General features: G+C 40.0%; 1 protein-coding gene and 1 long non-coding RNA gene across 3 annotated transcripts; one reads left to right on the top strand and one right to left on the bottom strand.

Moving 5' to 3' along the window:
- Nucleotides 1–78: 78 nt before the first annotated feature.
- LOC116327886 (nuclear receptor 2C2-associated protein) lies at nucleotides 79–4,657 on the bottom strand. 2 transcript variants are annotated; one of them, XM_031749564.2, is made up of 5 exons: nucleotides 4,519–4,657; nucleotides 4,282–4,372; nucleotides 1,252–1,357; nucleotides 1,069–1,136; nucleotides 79–601 (listed from the first exon to the last, which is right to left on the bottom strand). In XM_031749564.2, the coding sequence occupies exons 1-5, from the start codon at nucleotides 4,554–4,556 to the stop codon at nucleotides 479–481; spliced, it is 426 nt and encodes a 141-aa protein (XP_031605424.1). In that variant the 5' UTR covers nucleotides 4,557–4,657; the 3' UTR covers nucleotides 79–478. The 2 variants fall into 2 exon arrangements, with proteins under 2 accessions (XP_031605424.1, XP_039462639.1); XM_039606705.1 differs by lacking the exon at nucleotides 79–601 and adding an exon at nucleotides 608–965.
- A 101-nt stretch (nucleotides 4,658–4,758) lies between these two features.
- LOC120436200 lies at nucleotides 4,759–13,760 on the top strand. The gene is made up of 3 exons (XR_005610231.1): nucleotides 4,759–4,894; nucleotides 9,290–9,366; nucleotides 13,543–13,760. It is a non-coding gene; the product is annotated as an uncharacterized LOC120436200 (long non-coding RNA).
- The last annotated feature ends 1,261 nt before the right edge of the window (nucleotides 13,761–15,021 follow it).

Genomic DNA, 15,021 nt, shown 5'->3' with positions numbered 1-15,021 from the left:
GGTTTTCACAAAAATGTCTGCCACAAGCTAAGGTCATAATGGATCATTGCATTCACAAACACTTACCAGATAAACAGCGATTTTTAACCTGTTTATTCCATTTATATGCATTGCAATGTTCAAAACGTTGTACAAACAAGGACTGAAATGTGACAGTTGTGCAGCTGAATTATTTTGCTTGGCTGAAGGATGACCAAAAAAAAATTTCTAATAAATTATTTTCATACTGGAATGGCGCTTTAATTTTGAAGGCACAGTACAGGTATAAAAAGCAGATTACAAGTGCACAATCAAAATGTGCAAAGGGTCACTGTATGACAGGTCATCGAAGCTTTCATACCAAAAAAGGCCACATTCACAAGAGTTCATGAGGTGGCAACACAGATGACATGTTTCCCAAGTGCCACCACACCATCCAACATCCTGTACTTTCACTCAGGGGTCACTTCCTCTCTCTCATGAGAGGATTGAAAAATGGTCAGGAGGCTTTTTCCCCCAGGATATCCAAGGAATAAACAATAATTCTCCCAAAAAAGTCAGCACTATTCTCAAACATTATTTTTACTTTGTCCACTACAGGGGCCTCCTGTATGGGAAAGCTGTGGGTGTGGAGTTAAGAACAAGATAAGCGTGGTAATGACGAAAAGCATGTCCAGGAAAATATTGTCCAATGCTTTTTATGAAGCAGGAAACGCACTGTGCTCCTGTAGTGACAGGTACAGCTTTGAGCTGTTGTTGGCGTGCACCGAGACTGATGTATTATAACAGAATTACGTTTAATTAAAGGAACACCATCAACTACTTGATAGAGTAAGCTGAGCTTAAATATTTTTAATGGCATACAGCATCATCAGTGGCTGTGAACAATATTTTTTGCACAAATTAAATAGTTAAAAATAACATTTATAGCTACTTCAGCAGTAACTGATAATTTGGAGTATAGAAAAGAACAATGGCTCCCCACTTTACTGTTAATTTAAGGAAAAGATTGGTCTAAGTTGTGCAGCAGAAGCCCCATACCCAATCAAATCTCCTTGTGAAAATTCAGTATAGTGAGAAAAAGGATATCTGAAGAGAGTTGTTATCCTCTGGGTAAAAATGGCTGAGCACTGTGAAGTCTTTATCTTTTAGGCAACCTGCAGAAAGCACAAGTGGAAAAGTAATTTACATTATCTCATTATTCCTGCTTGAATGTGAAGTGAAACATTTTAATCAGGAAGTCATTTTTGTGATATTATCCTCAGGATTTACCTTCCAGTCTGCACGTTTTTGCTGAGAATCCTCCCTGGAATTGGACCTTTAACTCTGACACTCTGACAGAGTCGGGGAACTCCAGGGACACCCACTGACATTCACCCTGTCAGAAAAATAATACTCATAATGACACTGAGATGTGTACAGCATAACATCCATATGCCTGTGGAAAAACAGGATGCTGAGAATAACTGTCTCTGTCGCCAAGAATATGGGAACTTTTAGTCGTTCTTTAATCAGATCCCCACTAACTGTGGCCACAGCAACAGCAATCCTTCCTGGGGTCCACAATGCTGTACATGTAAGCAGATTATTATTATTTATAATTATTAATAACCTTTATTTAACCAGAAAAAAAATAACTTGAGATCTGAATCTTTTTTATTATAGTGTCTTGGTCAAGAAGGACAGAAGTACAGTCATAAGTTGCATAAATTAATAGCACATACAAATCCTTTAATCAATTTATAAAAATATATATTAGATTATCAAGAATTGTGTCACTTTTTTTTTTTTTTTTTTTTACTATAAATTCAACATGTTTTGAGCTTTTTCCTACACAAAACACAACATGTATTGACAAAATGGGCATTTAATCTTTTTATAGACAAAAGCATTTAAATAAGAAATATAAGAACATAGAAAGTTGGGAAATTAATCAAAAGTCAAGATAAAAATGATAATTTTGTAATTATGTTAAGTGTGCTGAATTGGAAATAATGCTGTGCAATGCAAAATTTGGTATCGATCGGTTACCAAGTAAGTATAGGACCAGTATTGCTGATACCAATTACAATACACATAATCTACAAAGACAGGTAATGTAGGGGAGAGCAGTGTGTGTCATAATTTATGAGATGAATCATCAAGTTTGAATGATTACTAAATCACTGGGATTTTTACTTACCACAATAATGAGTCAACACAATAAAACACAATGTTCACGATTTTGACCAAGAAGCCAGATTGTTTGAAAGGAGTACAAGAGCCCATTTATGTCCACTGTAAACAAACCATCACTGAACAGAGGTGGTGGCTTATGACACCAACTGTCAGTCATCTGCAATATAGCCTTGAGATCCCTTCTCACATGAAAAGGTGGGGAAAGGACTCAGTGGTTTCACCCAAAACTTCTGGCGGTAATGACCCATGCCTTTTTTCCCCGAACCTTTGCTCATGTGATGATGCACATGAAAAATAGTGGGTCAACGACCACCTCCTAAGGGACAACTGCTACTAGGATTTAAATACCAGGGACTCTCCACCCTTTCATTTTAAAACTAAAGAGAGCTCTTGATGAGAGGTGAAATGTCTTCAACAAACTCAAAGTCCGATTGCTTTCTTTTTTAACTCCAAAAACAAACATGACCTGGATGACTGAGAATCTATCACACGTACTATTTTTTTTATTTTGAAAGAGCTATTAGTTGAAAAATTAGCAAATTTCAGCATGGTGTGCAGTGTATAAAAAATGTTGGGGGAAACTGAACAAGTGGAGGACAAAAGAAGAATCCACAGACCTAAAGAGCCATTTATGGCAGGCCAAAAGTATCTGAAAGTCAAATCTTCAATAGGAAAAAAATCCAGCAAAGACCTGGCCCAGGACCTGAGAGATCCATTTGCTTTTCGCCTAACCCTTATCAGAAAGAGAAAAAAAATCCTTGGCAACAGGTCTTATTAAGCAATGAATTTAAAATGTATGACGAAAGTCAGGAGAGAGTTACAACAGTGAGTGTCTACACTCATCCATGCTGTGTGCAATCCTGCCAGTGGTTTTGGGGTCTTGTTAAACTTGATGGAATTATAAACACAGAAAAGTACTGTCAGATCAGATTTTGAGCCACCCTGCATTTCTCTGCATGACAATGATCCCCAAAAAACACTACTACACAACTTTGAATATCCTTGAAACCCGGAGAATTCTTGGAAGACTAAAAAACTTCAATAAGAGAGTGCAGGCTGTTTTTGCCTGCAATTCCATTTATGTTTGCACATATTTTAATAAATCCCTGCCCCTTGTCCCCCCATTTTCTAAGCAAAATATAAACAACTGGGGATAGCTTAACAATTTTAACCAGTATCATACCACTGTGTAGATCATGTAGTACAGTTAGTAACTGTACAACAACTAACTAACTGTACTACATGATGAGTACTAGATGAGCCATGCATTGATGGAAATGAATTAAAGTTGTTAGGGAGTTTAAGATCTGGAAAAGTGTTTTGCCCTCTTTGTTAAATTGGTCTGAATTTCTTCTTCTTGTTGTTATTATTATTATTATTCATAATAATAATAATAATAATAATGATAATGTTATTATAATTATAAAACTAGAACGGTAGACAGACATTGAAATAACAAATACACTCAGAAACACAACGGCACAAAACATAAATAAAATTAATGAAAGACCAGAGATAAAACGCATAATAGAATCACTTAAAAGCAAGTCTATAAAGCAGGGGTGCCCAATCCTAGTCCTCGAGAGCTACTGTCCTGCAGCTTTTAGATGCATCCCTACTCCAACACAGCTGAATCAAATGGTTTGATGACCTCTTCAGCATGCCATCAAGTTTGGCAAAGGCCTGATAACAAGACATTCATTTGATTCAGGTGTGTTGGAACAAGGATGAATCTAAAAGCTGCAGGACAGTAGCTCTCGAGGACTAGGATTGGGCACCCCTGCTATAAAGATAAGTTTCTCAGGCAGGTCATTCTAAAGTCGAGATGGCCCTGATGGCGAAAAACAGTCACCTTTTCGATTTAAATCTTGATTTTCAAAGCAGCCTGTAGGGCCCCACCTGAGGATCACAGGCTGTGATCATCTGGTGTTATTCTGCTCCACAGAAAATAACATACAGAATTCTGAGATTTGCAAATCATTCCATTTCGTTTGTATCTACATCTTACAGTCTCCCAGCAACTCAAAACTAAAGGGCAGGCTAAACTGACCTTTCTTTAGGTTTCTGGTAACAGGTTCAGCAATAAGTTCTGAGGAACAGGTTCACTACTATATTTATATTTACCTGGTCTGAGTTCCAGCATGTCTCCTCATTGCAGTCAAACATGTACTTCTTTCCATACTGCTTAACATCTCTGTTTAGCACTGAACTCACTCTGAAATGACAAAAGAAACACAGCATTCACGACTCAAGGACCAATAACAGGCTGCCGTCCAAACACGTACAACAGCCAAGTACATTATCTATGCACTGGTGAGTTCATTTCTCTCATTTCATGCTCTCGTTTTGCTTTTTCTCTACCTGCTTTGTGTTTCGCTACAAAGCAACGAGGAAGCCATGTCAAAACTTCAAATCACAACGTGCCGTAAAGCTCTGGAGCCTTGTGGTGTTGTTTTTACGACAGTGACGTTCTGGCATGACCGCTTTTCTTTCCTGCCACCAGGTGGAAGTCTCGCTCCGTCAAAAATATTTACCCGACACTCTTTCGCTATCCGGAGCTGGAGGTTAAGTCTCTTAATCTTCATCTGAGTTCCCGGGCGCTCGTAATCAATAATTAAACGCAGAAAACATTAAAGTTGATCCCGCTCTTCGTGGCCTGTGAGAGGCTGCACTGCTCTTCATCTTCCTGTTTGTCCCCCCAGGTCTCGTTGCTGTCCTCCCAGGCGAGACTCAAAAGGTCAGAGAAATGAGAATCGATTGGGACGGGGGGCATTGATCAGCAAACCGAGTTCAACCTTCAGATGAGGCATAGATGCTAAAATGGCCTACACTTAAATATAGAGCTGCCGCCAGTATTAACCCGGGGTTGAGATTTTTCTCCCAAGGACGTCAGAAAACGGGCAAAGATGTTACATGTGTGTTAAGATGAAGGTGTGTTTGGGTGATGGGATAATCCTATAAAAGAACCAATATCGGCCTCTCAGTGCTTTTATTAGCGAGCATATCCCCATATCTCAGTTTCATAACCTGGGAACCAATAACACAGGAGAGCAAATCTCCCTCTCCCCCCTCTTTGTGTGTGTGTGTGTGTGTGTGTGTGTGTGTGTGTGTGTGTGTGAGTGAGTATGAGTGAAGGAGGGAGCCTGTTTTTGGCACATGGTCCATTGCAGATGGAGAACTCCCGCTGAGGTTTTGTCACAGTGCCCCCCCTTCACAGCAGATAATCAATAGGTCTAAAATACAAAAACTGATGAAACCCAGCCTCCGTGAAAATTGTGCAGGGGGCTGGGGAGAGGGACTGTATTATAAGGTTTGGACCCCCTCCTCCACCACCACCCTTACCCTCTGCACAACCAGCAGCACGCTCGCTCACACTTTGACTTTGTCAGCCTTACATTACAGCCCTGGTTTGTACTGCAGCTCCTGCAGCACCCTGTCGAGTATTTGAGATTGAGAATAAATTGTGATTTCAAGCCGCGGTAATATATTTCCCATCCATATATGAATGTGCAATATATCTTTGGAGTTTTTGTAAAGCTGTTAATCAGAAACAGTGCCTGAATTAATTTGGCAGGTGCTCATATTTTTCCACATCAAAAATAATTTTCTGGCCCGTAGCCATTCTGGAAGCCCACCTGGCTGGCAGTCGCTCGCTGGGTGAGTGATGAGATGGCATTGACCCATAAACTTGTGCCCACGTTGGCTGCTAATAATGCCAAGGTGGACTGCAAGTGGCCAATCATCCTCAGAACCTGCAGGAGCTCTTTTTGTATCCATTAAAAAGCATAGTTAGAGACTGTGACATTGCCAGGAAGTCAGTGTGCCCAGACAGAATTCTCAAACACCCACAACCTGTCATTTCTACACTTAAGGTATTATACAAATAAGTAAAGTATACCTGTAGGCTTATTTGTTTGTTTAACATTCTCTCCCCTTTTTCTTTATACTATAAGCTAAACTGAGTGGCTCCTGGTTACAGTCACATTTAATGGATGGACATATGTTAGATCCCTTCATCTAACTATCAACATAAAAGCTTAATGAATATAATGAAAAAGTGCATTTGTTCCCACCTGACAGTGACTGTGGCCTAGAGGTGGGGTGAAAAAGGGGAGACCTGTTATTGTTGTCGCAGCTGTTCTGACTGCTTATCTCTAAAATATTCATTGATTCCCCCCCCCCGCTTGTGGATAATCAGCTTTTGTTCGTGTCTCCGTTCTAACATCTCAGTATTTTTTTTTCCCAGTGAAACATTTCTGGCCCCTGAACTTATAGGATTATCTTCACCTCATGTCACTGATACGACTTAAATCCTTGTGTTTCCTCCCTCAGCCATCCTTGCTTTCTCTTTCACCTCAGCGGCTGATGTTGCTCTCTGACTTTTTGTCGCCTCTGTTTCTGGGTTATGTCCCACGAGGCAGGATTAGTGGCTAGCAAACTAACTTTGGGCTTAACCCTGGCTGGCTTTGTGGTCTCACTGCAGTGACTCACTTTTCACTCTGTGTATATCACCATGGTAACTTAGGCAGCTCCCGTAACCTGCAGGCTATCAGATCCAACTATGTAAAAGTCTGACTCCTCACCCATCAGTGATACTAGAGAATGGCACTGATATTTTTCAAGGTTTCTGGTGACAGAGAAACACAGATTTTAAAAAGGTTCCTTTTGCATTAAAATACCAAAAGTATACATCCATTAACAAAACACCTTTATGTTGTTATCCCCCCCATTTCTTTGGAAATGATGAACATTTAGGCTACACTATCTGTAGTTCGCCTCCAGCAGTCTTGTCTAGGTTTCACAATAGAATCGGCTTAAACCTCGATACATATATTGCTCATTTTTTATTCATTATAATAGTTTGATCTTGTTGAGAAAAGAGCATCGGCATTGGGGGTAAAACAATCCATTGCTTTGCCATATTTCCCATGTTTGCAATTTCAGTACAATTTCTTGACTCAACAATGTTAGAGAAAAATAAGATTTTCTTGTAGTGTTCACCTGCCGAAAAACAGTGTGTCACCTGGGTGATTTAACACTAAAAACTAATAAACTTTAGGGTTCATTAAACAACCCACTCACCGGTGCTGCATTTTGCCAGCAGTAAAGTGGACATGATTTTGAATGACTTTTCTGAAATAAGTTTAAACCATGAATAAGAATGATGGATATTAGACGTCATAACACCCTGTCAAGTGAAAGGGTTGAATAGGTGGTCGACCGTTTTGAGGTAAATAAGCCGATACTCTAGGAGGTAGAAGAATCACTATGGTCTATTCCAGACTTTATGAGCTGTGGGCACTTGTGCAGATTGTCTTAATGAGTTGGATGATTAATGCTTGTGCTGCTGTCAGCCGAGGGACACAGCATCCGTGCTGGGGCAGAACTTGCAGTGTATGGAGCTCTGCCTGTTTGGTTCAGATGACCGTCTGCACTGATGGACCTTCTGGACTTCTGCTTAGAACGTTAAAATTTTCTGGGGAGATGGGATAATCAGCTTATTGGAAAACTGTGGACTGAGCCGTATTCCTTGTGTATACTGAAGATGTTTTAAACGTATCAGGAATTTCAAAAGGATCTACTCAATTTCTCTTTTCAGTTCAGCAGTTGATGACACCTGTAGTTGATGATTTAAGAAGCTCAGCTGCCTAAAAGCTGCAGAAAGCATCCTTTGTAAACCAGGCAGAGTATGTTAGAAATTAGAGTGACATGAAGGTGCTTAGTGCTCGTAAATCATTTAGTTTAGGGAGACAACATTTGGCATTCTTTGGGGTCCAGCTAATTTTAATAAAGCAGAAAATGGGCAGAAACGTAAGGCACATCTGTCGACTGCTGCAGCAATTAACAGGATCTTGAGTCATGGTGCTGTTTTCTGGCAGGGCTTCTCACTCATCTCCATGCTGAAATTTTCTGCTCCAGTTTGAGCGAGGTTCTCTAATTAAGTCATTAAAAAGCAGAGCATTTGCACAATATGCTCCGCTGCCTTCATTACAAAGCACAATCAGTTGTGATTTATTCAATCACACTATGAGGCAGTGTTGAATTTCATTCAGGGTTGGAGATGAGTTCGTATAAACACATGGAGAGAGCTCACTTTCTTCTTTGTCTTGTGTTACTCTTCCAGGCAGTGTAGAGGTGGCCATTCATGTTTTCACAGCTTAAAATTGCTGAGAGATTGCGAGATGGCTGGAGCATAGTCGAGTTCTGGTATCACAAGAGATTTAAAACACTTTACTAGCAGTACTGTAAAGAGAATATAATGTAACTGCATATTTGAGGACACAAGCAATACAAAGCGACAAGCAAGTAAACACCATACATTTCAGATTACTCAGAAAATGTTTGCTTAAGGCAAGATATAGCAACATAATATTCATACTGCCTGAAGACAAAACACTATAATACAGGTGTATAGCTCGTGTATTGTATAGCTGAGCACCACTGTGCTTTCTTCCTCCCAGGCCATCTAACTCGTTTCTAACCCGTGATAGGCGGGATTTATGAAGTGTGACTTTTTCTGCTTCACACATCAGCAGTCAGAATCCCTGTTTGCTCGTGATGTGGTTGGAAGACCATGGGACATGCCTTGCCTGTTCCTACTCTGGTCTCACCAAAACCAAAACCACAACCGCACAATTGGTCTCCTGCATCTGAGCAAGGAGATGGGCCTGTAGTAATGGCTGGAGCACTATCTGGCAGTGTGAAGAGAGGCAATAGAGTGTATCATTTCATGGTAGGTCATGGGGATTTGTCCTGAGGAATAGCTGGGGCTCTTATAGTTCAGGGAATTTCACTTGAATGTACAGGTTCACGTTATAGTGTGAAAATAGAACAAGAAAAGAGAAATTAGGCGGATTAGAAAGCTGTGAGACTCTGTTGTTTTTGGAAGGTGCTGGTGTATTTTGCAATTACACACCATCTACAAAGCACTGACATTTAAGACTGTACAATTGGTGCTTGTTTTCTGTTCTTTGAAGTCAAACACATGACTGTTTTCACCTCTCCTTGGCTCAAGCTGTCTAGACAAGGAGGAGAACTAATCCTCATACTCTGTATTCCAGCGGGCTTGCCCCGCTGCATACAAGACCCAACCTCCCATCCTCTTAATCTCTTTGTCTCACTTTATTCACAGCAACACACCTTGTGAACATGAGCAGCCAAGCATCAGAGCGGTACTTCACAGGCCGTCCTCCTCCCCGTTCTCTCAAGGTAAGAGGAGGCAATGTACTACATCATCAGAGATCACTCTGCACTATTTGTCAGCTGTTGTTGTCATCATTGGAGGCTGGTATGAAGCAATGGTATTTGAGTTCTTAAGTACTTGCTGTCAGATAAAGCGAAAAACTTGCAAGTACAGATCCTTTAGCTTTATTTACCTACTGGTGCTGACAGTAATGTTCTGCAGCTATAGTAATCTAAGTTTACCACCTTGAGAAGCTTAATCAGTCTCTGTGGATAATGAATAGCAATATACTTGCCTTGGCAACAGCCTTACGTAGATGCCTTTAATTTCTGCCACAACTGCTTTTTCCTAGAAATTCTTTTATAGTGAATGGAAAGTATCAAAAAGAGGTCACAGGGGGGAAATGGAAACAGTGTGTGTGATTAAAAAGAGAGAAACAGAATCAAAGTCACAACATCACAATAACAAAAAAAAAGTAAAGGCTGTTTTACAGCTGCTGCAAATCCCCTGAGGCTGGGTGTTCGAGCAGCGGTATATTCAGCAGTAGCTCACTTCATGACAGGGAGATTCAGTGCTGCTTTGCTGTGTTGGTTATACTGTGACAATCCTGAAGTAATGTTGTACACACTGACATCGTCGTATGCAAAATTATTATCTTAAATGTTATGCTAATGTCTTAAAAAAAGAAAAAAAGAGTATACCTACAAAGGCTGTCAGGAATTTATTTTGTGCAGTAAGAAGGCCCACACTATTGTGCTCACTCCTGTCCTGCAGCTTTAATAACAGGTATTAGTATTACAATCAGATGTGCACGTTGAAAGGCTTTGCTTTACCCAGCTGGGCTGTTCCATTCTGCACTGTGAAATCTTTTGGGTTTTATTGCCCATTAAGGGTGGGCGATATAGCCTCAAAATTACATGACAATATTTCAAGGAAATTTGCAATAGTGATATTTAAGACGATGAGTAAAAAAAATATTGAAGAGTGTTTTATCAGTGGTTGCAGCTTGCAGACAGCAGCATTTATTAGTGCAAATGAAATGAAAGGCATTTTCCATCCCTCTTTTCCAATGAGCTGCTGTCATTGATGACAGACTACCTAATTCAAAGTGTGAATCTATTGCACTGGGTGCCAGCAGCAGCAGCATTATAGTGCAATGGTAGTGACACAGCACAAGCCAAATGTCAGCACAAAAGTAGCCAATGTTTTTTTTTAAATAAAAGTATGATATAACTGTGTAACACTTTATCTAACAATGACTAAAGTAACTTCGGCTTGTAACTCTTCAGAAGCTGCACAACATTGTCTCATAATAAAGCTGAAATGGAATATTTTCTACCTGGGATCTTGTATCATTGATTTTCTTCCACTGTTTGCTCTTCTTGTTATATGAAGCGCATCTAGTGAGTGCTCCAGCAATGTTTGGATAAATTGTTTGCTGGCTTACACATGATCAGCTGGTAGCATCTCATTGCAACTCTTCATACCTGGTTGTACTCAAAGGTGTGTTTTTGCCTCAAGTGGTGAAACAAATTTGTTGTTTCTACCTATAGTGCTAACAGGGCTCTATTTCCAGGAATAGAGCCCAGTTAACAAACTCTGAGTTTAAAAATAAACCCTGAGTTGATTAACTCTAAGATTGGCAATTCTGGGTTTTTGTTTCCAGAACAGCAGAATAAGTTTAATCAGTTCTCAGTATGTTCACCCGGCATTAAGCACGTATGTATAAGAGAAAGGAAGCGGTCATCAGTGGCACTCTGATACAATGATTCACCATGGCAGCAGATATTTAAAGAGCAGAGGCAACATTTTAATCCAGTGGACCCAGGAATATAACCTGAAACGATGGATATGAAGGAGCAAAAGTAATTATAATTAGCTTGGTCCACTCTGTCACCATCATTGACAGAATAAAAGTTTGATTTAAAAAATACATTCAACTTCAGTTTTTCAGTTTTATTTATATAGAATAAATCACAACAACAACTGCCTTAAGGTGCTTTATATTGTAAGGTAACGGGCGCTACTTAACCAGTAATGACAAACATGTTAGAAGACATGTCATAATTTTTATAGGTTTTAAATATTTCAGTATAGTTTCTGGAGAATCATTTTGAATAAATAATACAAACTGCGAGGCACTGTGAGCAAATTTCAATATAACTTGTTCAGAACACAGATTGTCTGGAGGCTGCATTTCAAAACTCTCTTTAAATAAACATATAGTTCATTTTTAGAGTCATAAAGTCATTTCAGCTTTATCTTCATTTAAAGAGTCAAAGCTGTGTTACATTTTTCCATCAGTGTAACTAATTGCAACATATAATTCATTATTGATCAGTGTGTTGTGTGTCAAAAACATTATATAGAGAAGTCTGATTGAAACAGTGTTTGCTACACTAAGATGACTAAAATAGTAAATACCCAGAAGCAGGCTAGCTTCTAACTGGGATTAAGTTTTTGTAAACTATACATTTCTGAAAATGTATTTGTTTTGCTATGCTCTTTGATAGCAATATTATAAACAGAAACAGATCACTTTTGTGATCCTTTCTTCCTCCCCAGTCGAGCCCCCATGTCTGTCTGGCCTCCCTGTGGTGTCTGTTTTCTCTTTTTTGTCAAGTTTGTATATGTTAGTCATGGTCTCTTTGTCACTTCCTATTTTATTTTGATAGTCACTCATCTCAGGTGCATTATTTTTAGTTTTTCTTCCCTTGTCTCCTTGGTCAGATTCTGTTCAGCTGTGTTCCCCAGGTGTGCCTTACTTCCCTCCTGTGTGTAAACTGTCTGCATCTCCCTCTGAGTTTTTGTTGTGTACTGCTTCATGGTGTGTGTAGCTTCTATTTGTCATCACCTGTTTACTAGACAATTCCTACCCCGTTCTGTTATTGTTTTTGTCACCTTTTTGCCAGCCCATAAATGCTGTGATTTTGAGTTCAATCCATCTGTTGAGTCCTGCATCTGGTTCCACTCGCCACCAGCCACACACCTTAGTTCATGATGTAACCAATGAAAATTATGTTATTGTGGGCGGTACGATATGGAACAACCACACTGCTTATTACTTATTACTTAACTCTTTCTTCATTGTTGTCTTCAAACAACCAAAGCAGCTACACACTACCCAACATATAAGCATTTATTTTTTAATAGACATCAAATATATTACATTTCATTTTATACCCTTCTAATTTGTCATAATTTGTCCGACAGTTTCTTACTACATTCTTCTGTCCTCTTATTTTTGGTTGAAGCACAAGTTCACTGTTTACATAGCAGATGAGTAAATGATAGGAGCACAAAAAAAAGACTTACAGTAAACTGAGAGAATATTAACCAGCCCACTTGAGGACCTTCAATTGAGCAAAGGTTAGATACATGAGCTGAAAAAACTGAGCAAAAAGCATTCAGGCAGATGTGACTGCACTCCTACACAGGCAGGGCCACATAGTTTAACCCTGTTAAATTGTTTCCACAACAATTAAGAAAAATTGCACCTTCAATTAGGAGCTCTCCTTGTCATTACGGCTTGTTGTTTCCTCCTGGAGGTGACAGACAACAGCAGCAAAGACATGCTGGGTGCTGTGGGGGAGTTGTGCGTAGGCGTGTGTACAGTTGATAATGTCGAGGTGCTGGGCTGACAGATGTGTGTTTATGTCAGGTAAGTTGTTATGCCATGCAGTCAGGGGCTATACAAATGTTTGTGTGAGAGTGTGTGTGTGTGAGTTGATGGGGTTACATGTTTTGCTTGCACAGCACTGTTCGCATGTTGGTGTGTCTATGTATGTTAAAGTGTTTATCTGCTGTCAGATGGGCTTCGTCTTTAATCTGTGCAGACAGCTTTGTAATTGGAGCACTGCATGAAGAGCAGCTCATAGTGTGAAAGATCAAGAAATAATTGAGGTGGAGGATGGGTGCATGTGCAGGGGTGTATGTCAGGGTGGTTGGTTGAGGTTGAGAGCCCAGGGACTGGTGGCAGTATTCCCGGGGCTGAGGGGGTTCTTGGTTTGTCACCAGGGCAACAGCATCATTGTCTGGGTCAATTCACTCGATCCCCACCTGTGTGCCCCCTCTATCTGGTCAAAACCAATTGAGTGCTTGTATGAATGGATTCCAAAGGCAGCAGTAAGAGCCTGCCCAATTTTCATTTCAATGCATTTCAGACGCATTACAGTTTCACTTTCAATTCTCCCCCATCACAGGGCCCCAACATAATGCGGTCCTCTCCTCTGGTCCCAGCCTCCTCCCCCAAGTACACCCACTGCACAGGAGCACAGGAGATGAACTCACCAGACAGGTGCCATACTGCTCACCAGAATGACAATTTGCCTTTTGGAAATCAGCCTCTGGCTCCATTGTGTTCCCTGAAATTGAGTTAGCCCATCAGCAGACACTCAACAGCTCCCTCCTGTCCCCTCCCCCTCCCTCCCTCCCCCTCCCTCTCTCTCTGTTTCTGTCAGTCCCTTTAATGTTAAAGCTAGCTGAGGAGAGTGCTTTCATCGGAACGTCTTCACAATAGAAGCATATTTTAAATTGGAAAAGCATTGCATATTATGCAACTGGTAGGGAGCTGTCTAGCATAAAAGTTGTAATAAAAAACTGGTCCGTATGCAGGTGAGCGGCAGCAGGTATTCATTTCATCTGCACAAATTGTATCACTGCAGTCGTATTGCTTATTTTTATGTGACACAAAATAGGAAGGTAGGCCTAAAAAATGCAATACTTCTATCAAGCAAAAAAGAGAAGACACCGTTTTTAAGATAATGAAGTCCCAGCACTCCTGTGTCATGAAAAGAATACCCTATAGTACTTTAAAACAAGCACCTACTTCCTATATCCATTAGAGCCCGATATCAGCAACTCTGGAGACATTATAGATAATCAGGGCAGGCAGTATGCAGAAAGATATTGGCTGACTAACAGGGTCCTTGGTCAAGCCTAATTAGCTGCTGTATCCAAAATCAAATCTGTTATCCATCAGGAGAAATGGTTTAGAGCTTCATCCATCTCTGGTGTTCCTACAGAACATACAGTCAGACGTTTTAATTAATCTGTATTGCACAGGTAGCAGAACTAACCTAGTTACTGTTGCAGTAAGGCTTAGGTGGTGCGGTAATGGTAGGAAGGCGAAACTGGAAATGCAAAGATGTGCTCCACTCACTTAATTGGATGGTCATATGTAACTGTTGTGAAGCTGAATTATTTGCAACCACTAAGAGTGTTTATATTATTTGTGGCACCTCGTAAAGCACTTGCCTCTTGCCGAACAGTGACAACAAACAACATGAAGCTAATGTGGCTAATAAATGTCACATTAAAGGCTTTGTAAATTGTTTTATTAAGACAGGTCATTTTTTTAACTGAATTTTTCTGCTGTCACTCATTACCAGGGAGAACAGAGAATTTATTTGGTTCTTTAATCTGTGAGCACACTAATGCACACCTCATTTACTGAAATACTGATAAGCAAGGGTCTTTGTGACAGTACTGAGACAATGATGTTTGAGGAAACGGAGAATGCTTGCTTTGGTTTAGATCACCTTAGGTAATGTATAACTAAAGAGTTGGTTGCTTTAACTGGCTGTACTGCTAGATAGCAGATAGTTTTCTCTTCAGCTAATATAAGTGTTTGTATATTTGTGTTATTTATTAAATTGTCTGGCAACAGTATCACTTGGCAA

The sequence above is a fragment of the Oreochromis aureus genome, linkage group 23 (assembly GCF_013358895.1).
Source record: "Oreochromis aureus strain Israel breed Guangdong linkage group 23, ZZ_aureus, whole genome shotgun sequence".
In the NCBI taxonomy this organism is placed as follows: domain Eukaryota; kingdom Metazoa; phylum Chordata; class Actinopteri; order Cichliformes; family Cichlidae; genus Oreochromis; species Oreochromis aureus.
The sequence above is the reverse complement of the archived record's forward strand: the minus strand, read 5'-3'. Positions and strand labels throughout refer to the sequence as shown.

Excerpts from the sequence above, each read along its gene's own strand:
- LOC116327886 (XM_031749564.2), bottom strand. The coding sequence starts at position 4,556 with ATGGCTTCCTCGTTGCTTTGTAGCGAAACACAAAGCAG. Across the intron at positions 1,137-1,251 it reads AAAAACGTGCAGACTGGAAG|GTTGCCTAAAAGATAAAGAC; the intron begins GTAAATCCTGAG and ends TGCTTTCTGCAG. Across the intron at positions 602-1,068 it reads AGGATAACAACTCTCTTCAG|AGCTTTCCCATACAGGAGGC; the intron begins ATATCCTTTTTC and ends CTCCACACCCAC.